The following is a 17193-nucleotide window of genomic DNA, read 5'->3' as shown; positions in this document are numbered from 1 at the left end:
TCACATGTTATGCATATCAGATGTGTTTCAACAAGCACCCAATTCGTATATACCGTATTTATCTGCGTATAACACGCACAGGCGTATAACACACACATTCATTTTAAGAGGGAAGTTTCAGGAAAAAAAACCTACATTTTAAGTAAGAAACTTTGAAGCAAAATAAGAGTCAGTGCCCATCTGCAGCTTGACCATTGCCATCAATGCAGCAGCCTCACCATTGTCATCAATGCAGCAGTCTCACCATTGTCATCAATGCAGCAGCCTCACCATTGTCATCAATGCAGCAGCCTCACCATTGCCATCAATGCAGCAGCCTCACCATTGCCATCAATGCAGCAGCCTCACCACTGCCATCAATGCAGCAGCCTCACCATTGCCATCAGTGCAGCCTGATTGAACAGAACAGTGGTCCAATGGCGGCCCAGGAGACGGGGCTTCCTATTACAGAGGCTGCAAAGTAAACAGGAGATTCTCACTGAATGTAATCTGACGGCGCTCATCCCACCCCGCTCCCTGTCCCCTCTTTTAGGCAGCTAAAATTGAAGTATTGGCGTATAACACGCACACGCTATTTGCACCCGATTTTTATGGTAAAAAAGTGAGTGTTATACGCCAATAAATACAGTATGTAAATCAAGCCTAAGGCTCTTATTTCATTTGATTTCAGCAATCTGATAACTTAGCAATGGTCTATGTAACACATTCCTGTGTATACCATATTGCTGAATACGGAATACTGAAAACAGAACATACTTGCATGTCCATGGCACAACTACCAGGGTCTCAAAAATCATGCCTGAAAAGAGCCCTGGCAGTCAGGGGGACCCTTCATGTTTTTTTGCACTGGGGTCCTGAAGGTTCTAGCTAAGCCTCTGGTGCATGTATATGTCAGCATTCATTTTGTTGTTTTATGCCCATTTCAATACTTGTAAAAACAGTTTTAGATTAAAAAGAAAATATATATATATATATATATATATATATATATATATATATATATATATATATATATATATATATATATAGTGTTTTAGTGTCACTGGGTCTTACTCATAAGTTTTCCAATGTTTTTCCCTGCTCTACCTCACATAAAACCCAGCACCCAGCTGAAATCTCTGTGTAGAACTAAGGCAAGTGACGGAGGGACAGACACATATAGATAGTAGCTCTAAGATGTTTTTAATATTAGTGCCAATGTTTAGTCAGGTGTGTACTTTCCAGTGAGAGCCAACTTTAGTGATAACTATGGCAAAGATTCAACTAAAGTGTTTTAGCAACCACAAAAAAAAAAAATGAGTGTATTTATAACCTTGAGCAGATATCACTATCTGTTCTCCACTATACTCTACTGTGTACCTCGGCCCAATTTTTAAATGGGTGGGTCGCTATATGCAATACTACTTTAGAGTATAGTGAAAAGTGGAAAGCCATATTAGCTTTTTGCTATCAATTAGCCTTTTGAGATTTTGATATCTTCTAAATTTGTGGCTGGTAAAAGACTTTAGCAGCAATATGCCAGTGAGTTTTCTCTTAAAGAGGAAGTAAACTTCCTCTGCAGACATTTAACTATAGGTAAGCCTATAATAAGGCTTATCTATACTGTAGGTAGTGTAAATATCTCCTAAATGCGTACCTTTTAGGAGCTATTTACATCACATGCAGCCAGAGACATCACTGGAGCATGCGCTCTGAAGGAACGGCCATGGGTGCTGTTCCTTCTGACCCCTGTGCCGTGAACGGCTGCTCCCACGCACATGCGCTGAAGTGACGCCATTGCAGCTTCGGCCACTTACAGCGCCAGAGTCCGCGAACCTGGTAGAAACTCCAGTCAGCCGTCTCAGCAGTGTGCGAGCGCCACTAGAAGGCTTTGTTTTAAGGTAAGTATTTCATAATGAGCTAGTATGCAATGCATACTAGCTCATTATGCCTTTGTCTTACGGGATTTTTTTTTAATGAGTTTACAACTTCTTTAAGGACCAGGCCATTTTCTGACACTTGTTGTTTACAAGTTTAACCACTTCAGCTCTGGAAGGTTTTACCCACTTCCTGATCAGGCCATTTTTTTTTCAATATGGCACTACGTTGCCTTAACTGACAATTGCGCAGTCGTGCGACGCTGCACCCAATTAAAATTGCTGTCCTTTTTTTCCCACAAATAGAGCTTTCTTTTGGTGGTGTTTGATCACCTCTGCGGTTTTATTTTTTGCAATATAAAGGAAAAAAGACAATTTTGAATAAAAAGCAATACTTTTACTTACTGCTATAAAACATTCCCAATAAAAAAATTTTTAAAATCGAATTTCTTCCTCAATTTAGGCCAATGTGTATTCTGCTACATATTTTTGGTAAAAAAAATCCCAATAAGCGTATATTGATTGGTTTGCGCAAAAGTTATAGCGTCCAAAAACTATAGGGCATACGTATTTAAGGACTATATTTTTTTTTACTAGTAATGGCAGCGATCAGTGATTTTTAGTGGGACTGCACCATTGCGGTGGACAAATTGGACACTAAGTGACACTTTTTGGGGACCAGTGACACCAATACTGTGATCAGTGCTAAAAAAATGCACTGATCATTGTATAAATGACATTGGCAGGGAAGGGGTTAACATCAGGGGCACTCAAAGGGTTAAATGTGTTCCTAGGGAGTGCTTGCTAACTGTATGGGGGTGCTTTTACTATGGGGAGGCAGCAATTCCTGTTCCTGCTTTGTAGGAACACAGGATTACAGCCTTCCCTTCTCACAGAATGGCGATCAGCTTTGTCCCAAACGATCAACGGGTCCACTGATTTGCTCCTGCTGTGTCTAGTCACAGCGGGAGCAGGTCACCGTCAGGAGAGGAAAGCTGCCTTGCCACCGTATATATACAGTATATGGTTGGCAAGTGGTTAAAGAAGATAAGACAAGCTGTAATGTGAACCTGATGTCTATGGTTTATGTACTTTAAGTTGCTATTGGGTACATTACATTAATACAGTATTAATACCAGTGGCGGCTGATCCATACAGGGTGCAGGGGCGCCACTCCATTAACCATGTGTGCAGCCCCTAATCTACATGCAGGGCGCCGGACATATGGGTTCCAATGTGTTTTTTTTTTTCTTTTTGAAGCACATGATTAGAGCCTGAGGCTCTAATTGGCTTAAAAAAAGGTGGGCTTTGGGCGCAAAGCACTGTGCCAGAGCCCACCCACTTGTGTGACAATAGTGAATGGCTAATCAGGAAGCAGCTCCTGAGACCCAATTGGCCAGGAAGTCTTAGGACTCCCAATCGTGTCTCAGGACACACTGGCCAATCATGTCTCAGGACACACTTCCTGTTTATCCTGGAGGACAACGGAGAAAATGGCCTGGCTCTTCAATCCCCCTGCCTCCTATGTTAATGTTAGTCTCCGCCGCTGCCTTCTCGTCCGTCTAATGCCCAGGAGGAGGGGGTCATTGGTATGCTTGCGGCGATTGCCGCCTTCCCCCCGCCGTTAATTTCCAGCCGCCATTGATTAATACAGTATTTTTTAGAGTTTCATAAATTTTCATTTCTTTGAGTTGATTCATATTTTCTATCTTTTGTAAGCAATTTAAGAAAACTTCATTGTAATTTTCTTTCAAGAACAAATCAATATTATTTTGATCCATTGTTGTGTGCAGCCCATAGGCCGGTGCCTACTTGCCTCTTTGGTAGTCCAGCACTGTCCCATAGCCATTGAGTGCACGGCACATTTGTAAAGCACATCGCTGTGCTTTTTTAACTGTGTGGAACTTTTTTACTGCTGCTTTTTAAATAGACCCCCAAAGTATTTAAGATAGTAAATACAGCAATGTAATAGTTATTAGTTTAACTAAAAATCCCAGCACTTTTCCCAAGCTGCAGGTGGCGAGTACAGTCGGCCATATAAATGCAAGGCTTGTACGGCCATACTCAGGTATCAGCAATGTTTTACATGTATGATGTATTCCCCAAACTTGTAAATTCTGCTTTTGAAGAATACATCATGATTGTGGATGCCTGGGCAGTTTGAAGCCTCAAAATGTCCATTTGCATAAGGCCTTAAAGTGATACTAACGTCTTGTTCTTTTTCTTTAAAAATAATAAACATGTTATACTTACTTGCTCTGTATAATGGCCCCTTCCTCCTGTCAAGTGCCCACCCAGCAAGCAGCTTGGTATGGGGGCACCCAAGCTGAGCCGCAGCTCCGTGTATCCATTCAGACATGGACCCGTGGTTCGGCCCTGCCCCCCCTCTTGATTGGCTAACTGACTTTGATTGACAGCAGCGGGAGCCAATGGCTCCACAGTTGTGTCTCAGCCAATCAGGGGGGGGGCGTCCCGGACACTTGAGGCACTTGTGCACATCACTGGATAGAGATGGGCTCTGGTAAGCATTAGGGGGCTGCTGTTGCATAGAATGCATTAAGATAAACAAAAACTTCTGCCTTTACAACCACTTTAATTTTTCCCCACAATATTCTCCCACATTTCCCTTTTTACTACATTACAAGCATATCGTCAGACAAATACACATACAGATTACCTAAACTAATTAGAATTAATGTGCATTATTCAACACTGTACCCAAATGAATTTTGTATAATTTTTTTTTATACCAATAGAGCTTTCTTTTGGTGGTATTTAACCTACTTGGCGGTATTCCCGAGTGTGGCTCGGGGTGAAATTTCAGTACCATTAACGGTAACCCCGAGCCACACTCAGGATTGCATCGCTGGATCCTGGAAGAGGTGACTTACCTTGTACCTGGGATCCCGCAATGTTTTACTGTTCTTTTTGCCTGGAAACTGGGGAAGGACCATGGCATCCAAAAAGCATGCCTCTACATCAAAATCGGTTTATGACCTGCTGGAAAACAGCGATACAGAATCACTTGCAGAACTGAGTGATAGCGATTTGTGGGGAAATTTGTCATCAGACAAACAAAGTGATTTCAGCGACAATCCTGCGACTGAGCTCAGTGATGTGCGGACTTGGTGCTCTATTGACTGCAGTACGGATCACGCAGTGCCCCCAAGATTCCCTTTTACTGGAGCACCTGGTATATAAGTGGATGTTGAAGATGACAACCCCTTGGCATACCTACAACTATTTTTGACCGATGAAGTTATTGAAAAAATAGTTACGGAGACAAACCGATATCAATAGCAACAAGCTGCTATGCATTGGAAGTTTTCAAGAAGTATAAAGTGGGAGCTAGTGACCAAAGAGGACATTTGGAAATTTCTGGGCCTAATAATTCTTTAGGGAGTGGTGGGGAAACCCCTGCAGAAGTGATATTGGACAACCAATAAATTACTTGCCACTATATTCTTTGGCATGGTCATGTCAGAGTACAAATTTTCCCTGATAATGAAGTATTTGCACTTTGAAAACAATGAAGAATGTGATGAAACTACTCATACAGCACCAAAACTCTCAAAAATTTGGGAAGTATATCAAACGATTCTGAAGAATTTTCAATGGAGCTATGTGCCAGATAGAGACATCAGCATAGATGAAAGTCTAATGGCCTACAAGGGAAGGCTCAGCTGGATACAATACATGGCATCAAAGAGAGCATGATTTAGCGTAAAATCCTTCATGCTATGTGAATCGACAACTGGTTACATTTTGAATTCTGTCCTATACACTGGGAAAGGAACCAAATTCAACCCAAAATACAGTAATTATGGTTGGCACCATCTTCCGTTGTTTCACTGATTGAGCCATTGCTAAATAAGGCTACAACTTTTACACATCTCCTGAACTTTATGAGTTTCTTCTGAAGAACAAAACGGATGCCCATGGAACCGTTAGGGCTAACTGGCGTGACATGCCACCAATCTTTGGCAATAAGAAGCTCAAGACTGGAGAAATGGTTGCCTGGCAGAAAGGCAAATTGATGGCACTGCGATGGCGTGACAAAAAAGATGTGTGCCTAATGATTACAATCCATAATACCTCCACTGTCATGGTACACACAAAAGGTGGGAAAGACATCATGAAGCCAAATTTCCATGCAAAACAATTGTACCGCTTTCAGCATCAAAAATCTGACATAATCATACCACCAGGGAGGTTAATCAGTACTATTTTTTAAAATTCTTTGCTAAAGGAAAAAAGACTGAAAATTTTGGGGAAAAAAGTTTTTCTTAGTTTCTGTTATAAACTTTGTAAAGAAATAATCTTTCTTCATAAATTTAGGCCAGAATGCATTCTGCTATATTTCCTTGGTGAAAAAAAAACCCCGCTGACAGCTGTCATCCGTTATCAAGGACACCGCCGGCTTGTTGGCCTGCTCCTTAACAACCAGCTATTCATTGGTTAAGGACGCTGGCGGCTGCCCACTGAGGAAAAATAAGACAGTAGACACTGGTGCTTCTGCTCCTTAACGCTGAAGCTAAAAAAAACGCCTCTAGACAAAAATAGTATGCATGGACACATAGCATAAGACTATTTGCTTCTAGAAGCTTAACAAAATGCTCAAAAGCTAGTGTGTATGGAACCTCAAAGTGTATGTAAACTAAATATAAATTTTTATTATGTTTGACATCATGCCTCACCGCACACAATTTTCATTAGAACATTTTTTTTATTTGTTAATTTGTTGCAAAGTTTCTTGCATGGAGTTCCTACCAGTAACAGCTCTTCAACAGCAGGCAGACAGCATTAAACCACTGCCTTGCTATAAGCAGAAGCATTGTGCGTATGTTTTTTTGCATGGTACTTTAGTGGCTCATTGAGTTGCCTATCTGATAGACCATTCTGATTTCCCTTGAAAGAATTTGAAAACATTAATTGCCCTTTAACTTTTTAGAGGCCTAGAGACATTAAAGCCTGAGCTGAACTGTAAGGGTTACAGTTAAGGGTTAATTATTTATTGTAGCTTAGTATTAATTTATTGAATTTATTTATTTTTTATTTATGATTTTTATCTATTTGTGTATTTATTTTACGTTTATTTATTAATTTATTATTATTCGTATAATAATACATAAAATAAGATAAAAAATAAATAAAATAATAATAAATAGCCCTAACCCCAACTCCTAATCTTAACCCTAACCTAAACTGAACTCAAACCCCTTACCCTTATGAAAAAACATTTGAATAAATGAATAATAATAATAATACAAGAATAAATAAAAGCTAAAAAAGCTGAAATATCTAGCAACAAATGATGCAACAGATAATAGTTTTCTCTATTGGCTAATAAAAAACGCCAAAGCCCAAAAATGCTGCATAAAAACGTGCCAAAATCATGCATAAAAACATGCCAAAATCACTCATAAAAACAAATGGAAAAGCGCTCAAAGACGCTACGCTCAGGTGTGAATGCAGCCTAACTCTAAATTAAATGTGTTTTTTATTCATTTTTGAATAAGGAAGAGGTATAATTTGCTGGCAGTTTTTTTACTTCTGACTGTGACCACGTAGGGAAATGCCGCCTGCTAAACTTGGCAAGCTGAGTTAAATTTGCAAAGTATTGCGGCCTTGTCATGTGTGCAGACTCCTTCACTTGCCATGTCCCCTTGTAGATGGGTGGTTGGGGGCAGTAAAACACACATCAACCACCTGGTTTTACTACCCAAAGGCTGCCCATGTCAAAAAGGTCTTAGGTACACTTGTCAATATAAGGGCACTTTGCCCAGGAAATTTTTGAGCAGGAAGGGTTTTTACTGCAGAAGAGACATACAATAAAAGCTTTTTAACTTCCTTTTACAACATGTAGTGCTACACCCCCCCCCCCTTCCGAAGGAGCTGCTGTAGATTTTACTGGTTCTTTCTCAAAACAGTGCAGAGGCAGCCAAGCACATAGCAACAGTCCATTCACTCCAGTTCAATGAACAGTCTAGGGATTTGTCTTTTTGTATTTTATTACTTGAAGAAACTTGGGAGGGGATTTGGGTGCTGCGGAATACTTCAAAATGCTTGAGCACAATTCTGCAGATGACACGTTTCTCTCAAAGCAGCAGTAACACAGCCTTTCACTCACAGCTGAGGATCATGAGATAGTTCACAAAAAAGGTAAAGCTAGACTGGAACAGTCTATAGGTTTGTGACTGAAGAAGCTTTAGCACAGATACAGCTAGATAGGTTCACAGCTGGGGACCATGAAGTAGCTTTAAAGTGCAGCACAGACAGGAGACTCTACTCACAGAATCCTGGAACAAGATCAGTATAGAGGTGCAGCTCTTGAAAAGAAACCCAGCATCCAGTTCAAAGTTTGCCAGGGGCAATTAGCTTCCCTCCTTTCAGCTCACTGATCTATTCCATCAGGAGGGAGAAAGACAATTTCCTCAGGGCTCCAGACTATTTAACAGCATCCCAGCTACCAACTGGGCACACCTCTCCAGGAATTGTCTACACCCTGCTCAATATTCAGGCTGGTCATTTTAATTCTCCCTCCCTATGTTCCAGAAACTTCTTCTATAGACAGGGAAAAGCAATCAAACTCCCAGCCTTTGAAGCCCTCAACAGGCGGCACCTAGAAGGAAGATATTTTAACTTTGCAGTTCATAAACAACTTTGCTTACCAGCTCTGTGGAAGTTTGAAAATCTGTTTCTTAAGTGTGTTTACCTAAGCTTCTGACATACAAATGTGAGCACTTCTGAGTTGAACGAGTCCTAGTCAAAGTTACTGTAAATTAGTATTAGACCCTTGATTAGCTTAGCACACTGAGCTCAATAAAATAAACATTCCCCAGGAAATTATTTGATAAAATGTTCACCCTAGCATTTGCATTTTTATAGTTTTCGGTGCTGCTGGCTCCTGCTGTCTCAGCGTTGCTGCCTCAAACTTCTGGTCTTCACAGGAACGAGTAAAAATGAAATTAAACTCTACAACTTTTTTTTTTCTAAAATGGGCCCCCAGGATCTGTTATTAGTGCATATAGCAGACTTACCTGTCAAATGAGTGCTCTTGCTGGTCATAGATGCTTCCATCTTCTTCTGGTCTTCCTTCTGGGTTCGGACTGTTCAGCCACTTGATTGGCCTTACTGCAATGAGGTCACTCCCATGCATCCATACAGGAGTCACATCATCACAAAGTGTCACTGTACATTACCGTTGCCAGGCAGGGAGAAGCAGTTATGGCAGAGACCAGCAAACCCTGAGGTAGCAGTCTTGACACCAGCTTAACTGGAACACAGACAAGTAATAAAAGATAAAGAAGCTGCATACTCTGTAAGTGATTAAATCATCAGCTGAAAGTGTTAAAAAGAAACTGAGGGTTTGATATTACTTTAAGAGTACAGTTTTACATTGCCATAATTGACCAGAGTAATGTAGGAAACAAAAATAACTTGTTTTACCTGACAAACTTTGAGAAAGTTTAATAGTTTGGTGTTGTTTTTTTTTCTTACACATTTAAACTTATACAGATGCTTCAATTTGCATGCTATTTTGATTTCTTTAACAGAAGCATCTGCATATAGTTAATTATTAGGTGCTCCATCATTAATAGCTGTTGAGGGTACATAATTATGCAACATATCCTCTCTTGGAACAGTCATTTCAGAGAAAATATTTCTGAATTAGATCATGATTACTATCATATTTGTCCCTAGACAATGTCATCTCTGCCCTCGGTTCACACGTGACTTGCCCACCATTAGGGAAGTTCCACCCATATCATGCCCGCTTTCTTGGCAGTTCCTCCTAGGTTACTAGAGTGGTCCTGCCCATAATTATGTGTAAACCACGCACTCATGGCACATCATCTGATGATGTCATGAGTGACGAAATGCGTCAGATTGGAGCTACACGACGTACACACATCAGGTCATTCAAGGAAAGCCAGTAGGTTCCTATCGTAAGCAGCAGAAGACGCTGTTAGCCTGATGTGAACTGTGAACACTGCTTGTTTAGTCTTTTATTTTGTAAGTGTACACCCTGAAGGGGGGTTTCCCCTTCCTTTTTTATCATTAATAAAATGTGTTAAATGGGACTACGCTATGTTTGCCCCTTTCTGTTTTGGTTTTAAACACTGATCCATTGGCAAGCTGTCCTGATCGTCCATCGAGGAAGAGCATTGACGGCGATTCCCACGGGTTGCGACCAACACGCTTAAATCAAGGTTGGATTCAGTAAGAATTTTTATAAGAGGGGGTTTCTTTGCACCCCCCCCTTCTCTTCCTTCTGAGCACGTGTTCTGTGAAACAGTACAAAATGAATGCGGCTATCCTCGATGATTACATTCCATAGACTGTGATAAGAATTCATTCAGGATCATCCATGTCAGCATTTAAAAGTGTACACGGACTTTATTATATGACAACTTTTAGGTTGCTTTATTTAGGACCAACCATCTTTTAGCGCTGCCATTAGCTTTTTTAGGCTTTTACTTATGTTTCAGCTCTGGCTGTATGTTTAGGGTTGTTTCCCTGCTGGAAAGTGAACATCTGCCCCAGTTTCAAGTCTTTTGCAGACTCTAACAGGTTTTCTTTTAAGATTGCCCTGTATTTGGCTCCATCCATCTTTCCATCAACTCTGACCAACTTCCCTGTGCTTGATGAAGAAAAGCATCCCCACAACACGATTCTGCCACCACCATGTTTCACAGTGGTGATGGAGTGTTAAGGGTGATGTGCAATGTTAGTTTTCCGACATACATAGCGGGTTGCTTTTAGGTCAAAAAGTTCAATTTTGGTCTCATTTGACCAGAGCACCTTCTTCCACATATTTGCTGTGTCCCCCACCTGGCGTCTCACAAACTGCAAATGGGACTTCTTATGGCTTTCTTTCAACGATGGCTTTCTTCTTGCCACTCTTCAATAATGGCCAGATTTGTGGAGTGCACGACTAATAGTTTTCCTGTGGACAGATTCCCCGACCTGAGCTGTGGATCTCCAGATTTACCATGGGCCTCTTGGCTGCTTCTCTGATTAATACTCTCCTTGCCCGGCCTGTCAGTTTAGGTGGACGGCCATGTCTTGGTAGGTTTGTAGTTGTGCCATACTCTACATTTTCAAATGATGGATTGAACAGTGCTCCATGAGATGTTCAAAGCTTGGGATATTTTTTTATAATCTAACCCTGCTTTAAACTTCTCCAAAACTTTATCCCTGACCTGTCTGTTGTGCTCCTTGGCCTTCATAATGCTGCTAAATAAGGGTGATACTGTGATTTTGGGACAGTGAACTTACTGTAGATGCAGGACTGTCCCTGAAAATCTGGGATAGTTGGTAACTATACTAGATGTGAGAGATCTGTCCTACCGGAAAGAAAGATCTAATTGACCCACTTGTCACAAGTATTAACGGCTTGTAGAGTGAGCTGCTCACTAAGAACTGATTGATTAGGAATTCAGAAGAGGTGGATATACACCAATCATCCATAAGTTTATGCATGACTTATGTGATCCTACTACCAAATTTGTTTTGTATCCTTAAGTCATTTGTATATTATTTAAGCTGCATCGCTATAGTAAATGTATTTTTTGTGCATGTATATACCTAGCGCTGACATGATAGCGTCTAGCAGCTAGAGGATCTGTTTCTAGTTGGTGCGTCTGTTAGGGGGCTCCTCCTCAGTTTCTTGCATCTGAAAGGCATTTCCTATGTATGGAACGCAGGCGCAGGACGTGATGCGTTCCAGCATAGTATTTACGTGTTTTCATGTCACCTTAGGGGTTGATTCCTCCGTGATTCGTGTCACCTGGTGACACACTTAAAATGGCATGCTTGTGTGGTAGAGCCACGCCTCTGATGATATCCACTCGGATGAAACATGTCAGGCTGGCTATGAGACACAAGCACGCTGAATGCCACGGCTGTTTTGTTTTATGATGATCGTTCTCTTTGACTGTACATGTAAGTTGCTACAATAAAATCATTTCACAAGTGAGACAGCTTGACTATATGCTGCTTTATTTCCATTTGGTGATGATATCCCCTTGATTGGGTGAGACGCCCACTGACTGCTAGAAGTTTAATGCTTTGTTGCTGCCTGGGACAAGTTAATGGATGCAAGCTTCGCAGTGTATTTTAACCATCTACTTACTGGTCATTAACGAGTTCAGATGTGATCCCTTGGGAAGTTATTAATCAATGCCTATCACTTGCTGATATCTGGTAAGCAGATTTGATTCTCACGTGGTGTTGTGTGCTTCCCTATACACACTGAAAACTGGTGAAGGGATTATCACTTTTTCCTATTTTAATACATCAAAGACTGTTGCTTTTTATTAGCGCCGCATGTGGACTTTTTATATTTTTATATTTGCTTATCAACAAATAGTGCTGGCTGCTTTCCTCTTCCAATATTAGTACCCTTTTCAGTAGCGCAGATACCTACCTGTTTTTATAAGTTTATAACCACCTACCTAATATTGAATAGGTCTCCATTTTGCCACCAAAACAGCCCTAACTCATTGAGGCATGGATACTACTAGACCTCTGAAGGTATGCTGTGGTATCTGGCATGAAGCAGTCAGTAGCAGATCCTTTAGGTCCAGTTAGTTGCAAGCTGGGGCCTCTATGGAATGCAGTTGTTTTTCCAGCAAATCCTGCTCATGCTCGATTGGTAAGAGATCTGCAGATTTTGGATCCAATGTCAACATCTTAAACTCATTGTTGGCACATTATCCTCATGAAAGAGGCCACTACCATCAGGAAATACTGTTTCCATGAAGGTAGGTGACATGTGTAAAGTAACATCTACATGAATGTCAGGACCCAAGGTTTCCAAGCAGAAAATTGCCCAAAGGAACACACTATCTCCGCCAGCTTGCCTGGACACACTACTAAACCTGTTGGACAGCCTTCCCAAAAGAGTTGAAGCTGTTGAAGCTGCAAAGGGTGGGCCAACTCAATACTGAACCATACAGAATAAGAATATAGGGTATTTTCTAAATTCCTATCTTTTGTTGGCTGCTAATAATTTATTTTGAAGCTCCTTTCCAATTATTTTTTATTATAATTGACATATAAGGTGTTTATATTTGTGTTATATGAAGTCAAATACTGTATCCCTCATTTGTATTTGATACTTTTTAGATCATACTTGTAGGGTTCCCACTGTTTATTTGGTCTGTTTTATTGTTTTTGTCTAATTCTCTTTCTGTATTTATTTTGAAAGCCTAATAAAAATGTTTCAAACAAAGTGAAAAGACACTGAAAGAAACTGCCTTCTTATGATTGATTATCTCAAATATTTACAGTATATAATAAAGCACAATTGAACCCTCTTAATTTAATACTGTAATGCAGTCAGGCTGCATATACAGTAGTGAATATGCCTGTTTTTCCCTTTTTATTTTTAATCTGTTTCAAAGTTTAAAGTAGCAGGACTGGGAAAGTCATACCACTGTTCTCACACAGCCATCGTTAGGAATTGAATTCAGTTCATAGGAATGAAGAAGGCTTGTGGATGCACTGTGGATGCTACACAGCCTTTCTTGATCAATAGAGCAACAAAAGGAAAATCTCTGGAGCAGGGCTGAAGGTAGGTATTTAACACTCCTGGGTATACTGAGGGGAGTGGGTGTAAAGTTATATATTTAAAATTTGGAATCAAAAAACATGGTCCTACAGATTGTCATCCACCAACAAATTGCATTAGCAAAACACAGATTTTCTTTAAGATTAATCCAATTCAGGTGCATTATAGCATGACCACATTCGCACATAAAAGAAATCCATCTCAAATTTTTACTTTGGATTATGCTATGTCTTTATCCTATAAATGTATTAACTGTTTGTCATTTTAGTTACATTATGCAAAACACTAAGGCGTATCAATTATTTTTATTGTTTTCCTATTTTTCAGGATATTATCAAGTGCAGGAAAGGAACTGAAGGATAATTTCCTGAAGGCATTAGCCCTCCGGGAAGAAGCTAACCGCAACGGGAAGATGACTGTGAGTACAGCATTTTAGCTTGTCAACAGCTTACTGTACATTGGAAAACGGTGCTGAAGGATATACTAATCGAGAAACATTTTTATTGTCTACAGTCACACAATGCTGAAATTTTACTGTATCAGCTGATTTAGTCAGAAAAATGTTTAGAATGTAATATACCGTTGGCTTACTTTTTGTAAGTGTGTGCTCTTGTACATGTAAGTGTACATTTTTACAGTTTTAAATTCATTATTTGTTGTGCCCACTCCACATGCCTGTAGTTGTCATTATAGTTTGGAGATTGCTGAGTGACAAAAAAGAAAAAAACTCTGTGTCAACAAACTAGGAAGGAGATCTTGGTTTGCCTGTCAGGTGATATCCCAGATTACTGCTATTTTGCTGTATGTCTCTGCAACTATGTCTATCTACCTTCAGATAAAAAAAAGTTGTCTTCAAGTGTGTACCTGATAGAGAGGTAACAATGAGTAACTCCTTGTTTTGTCTTAGAATCAGATCATTAAAATGACCCGGCATGGCTGATTCATCAGAAAGAAGTCAGCATTCCAAAAATATCAGCCTATGTAAAGTCATGTGCTACTCTTTTACTCATCTGCAGTGAATGGATCTGTATAAATCCTGGAAAGAGGGAATGCATTTTTTAGGGAATGTATAGTACGTTTTTGTGCCCCACCTGGTGTTCCAATTACAGGATCCACTGCAGCATTCACTGTACAGCTTTTTCATTAAAGTGGATGTAAACCCACCACTCACCCAGTATAAACTAATGGCATAGTATTAATGTATATATACATACAAGTCTTCTGCATATATCCCTACCTTGCAAATGTCACCCCCTTCAGCTGTAGGAGCCCCGCAAATCTCTGGAATCGGTGGGTGGGTCTCTTTTCCGGAGCTCAGTGGGCGAAGTCATGATGTCACAAGACTCCTTGCCCACCTCTATACTCTCCTATTCCTAAGTTTTAAGTAACATCCAGTCAAAACTCAGGAAAGGCACCACATGACTTAAGCATGCCCAATCATGCTGAGGTGTGGAGCAGCTAATCTTGGGAGAGCTGGAGAAGAAAGGAGGAGGGATGTGAAGCTGTAATCATAACACTCTCTGCTCTCATGTCGTTCATGAGATAAAGAAATTAGATGTCAGTCACAGCAGTGGGGGATGTGGCGACACAAACTACTGTGTGTCATTTTTTTATCTTACTAAAAAAAGACAAGAGGATTGCTCAGAGTTGGATTAACTCTTTGTGTCAAGACTGGGCACAGATGACTTGACATCCTCTACTGTACCAGGTAGAAGTCTTCATTAAAACATTTTTTTTCAGGTTTACATTCACTTTAAGGCTGGTTTCACACCTATGCAAATTGGATGCGGGTTTTCCTGCATTCAATTCACATGACAGTAGACTGTGACCATCTCTCAATGGAGCTGGTTTACACATCTCTGGAACGGCTGCCAAGCGGATTGCACAGGGGTCCTGTGCACCCTGAAACAGAGAACAGGGATGCACTGGAACCCCTGCTGTGAGCCACATCCAAATTAAGTGTGAACCCAGCCTTAATCACAGTTAATACTTACTGAGACATTGGCCTAAGTATATAGAAGCAACAGCAAACCTACATTTTATTTTCATGACAGACCATCATTAACTGATCTAAGTGCAGTAAAATGATTGTTGATTATTAATATGATATGATATAATATGATATGATATTAATAAATAAGGAATCTTGTGCACACTGTACAAATGAGCTGCAAGCATAAAGTAAAAAATCTCAAAGCAGGAAAACCCCCTAAATAATGTGTAAAATATATGCTGCTCTAAAAAATTGTAAAGAATAAATCATTTCATTGAATGATTGAAATCATTTAATTGAATATACAGTAAGTTATTACACCGAGGCAGTACTTAAAACCATATAGTGCTGATTATAATAATCAAATCAAACAATTAGTGAAGAATACATTTTCATTAAGGTAGGTGCACAAATAAGACAATTCTATGTGTACAATTATACTTATACATATTAAAACCAATAAAATTATATTGCTAAATGTGAATTTGGCACATTGTGATAATTCAATATCACCAGTGTGCTCAAACTAGTGCTGCAATATCAAATAAACAGTACAACAATGTCCAAAAGGTGTCCATGAATATTAAATCTTGTAATCATCCACAGGTGATAAAAACACTCTGAGTTGTGTCCAGGTAAAACCTCCACCAACCCTTATGGGCACTCTCTCAGCTTATTACTATGACCTTTTGATGGAAAAAGGTCTTAAAAGCACACATCCACCTAAAGCCAGGACAGGGCTATCTTACAAATGGTGGATGCAACAAAATTATACCCCATGGAGCATTCCAAATATCAAGGCTCCACTAAACCTCTGAAGGTATGCTGTGGTATTTGGCACCAAGCCGTCAGTAGCAGTTCCTTTAAGTCCTGTAAGTTGCGAGATGGGGCCTCTATTGATCAGACTTGTTTTTCCAGCATATCTCACAGATGCTTGACTGGATTGAGATCCGGAGAATTCAGAAGCCAACACCTCAAACTTGTTGTTGTGTCCCCAAACCATTCTTGTATTCATCCAACTAGACCACCTTCTTCTATTGCTCTGTAGACCAGTTGTGCTGCTCACATGCCCATTGTAGGAGCTTTTGGCTGTGGACATGGATCAGCATGGGCACCCTCACCGGTCTGCGGCTACGCAGCCCCATGTGCAACAAACTGCGATGCACTGTGTATACTGACACCTTTCTGTCAGAATCAGCATTCACTTTTTCAGCAATCTGAGCTACAGTAGCTCTTCTATTGGATCGGACCACATGGACCAGCCTTTTCTCCCCATGTACATTACTGTGCCTTGGCTGTCCATGACCCTGTAACTGGTTTGCTGGTTTTCCCTCTTTGGACTTCTTTTGGTAGGTCCTGACCACTGCAGACTGGGAACATCCCACAAGAGCAGCAGTTTAAGAGTTGCTCTAACCCAGTCGTCTAGACTTTACAATTTGACTCTTGTCAAAGTCACTCAGTTGCTTACTCTTGCCCATTTTTGTCTTCAATGAATCATCTTCAGGGATAACATTTTCACTTCCCAAAGCAAGCAAAATCCTTTCTTCTATGGACTGCAGAGAGAGAGAAAGACATCATTCTTCCCCTTTACCAATCATTAGTAATACATCATCAAGAATATCCAGTTCAGTTTGGGCACCAGTTCACAAAAAGGATATTGGGGAACTGGAAAAAGTGCAGAGAATGGCGACCAAACTGATAAGAGGCATGGAAGAGTTTAGCTACGAGGAAATATTAGCTGAACTGAATGTATTCTCTCTTTAGAA

At 40.2% G+C, this 17193-nt stretch overlaps 1 protein-coding gene across 1 annotated transcript in view; it reads left to right on the top strand.

Moving 5' to 3' along the window:
* CFAP299 (cilia and flagella associated protein 299) overlaps positions 1 to 17193 on the top strand; it is a 769046-nt gene that overhangs the window by 234649 nt on the left and 517204 nt on the right. The window contains exon 3 of the mRNA XM_073597947.1: positions 13762 to 13852. Within this exon, the coding sequence (XP_073454048.1) occupies positions 13762 to 13852 (91 nt within the window). The remainder of the gene's footprint in view (positions 1 to 13761; positions 13853 to 17193) is intronic.

Source organism: Aquarana catesbeiana, linkage group LG01, assembly GCF_042186555.1.
Source record: "Aquarana catesbeiana isolate 2022-GZ linkage group LG01, ASM4218655v1, whole genome shotgun sequence".
In the NCBI taxonomy this organism is placed as follows: Eukaryota; Metazoa; Chordata; class Amphibia; order Anura; family Ranidae; genus Aquarana; species Aquarana catesbeiana.
Note: the sequence above shows the minus strand (reverse complement) of the source record. Positions and strands in the feature narration are given on the sequence as shown.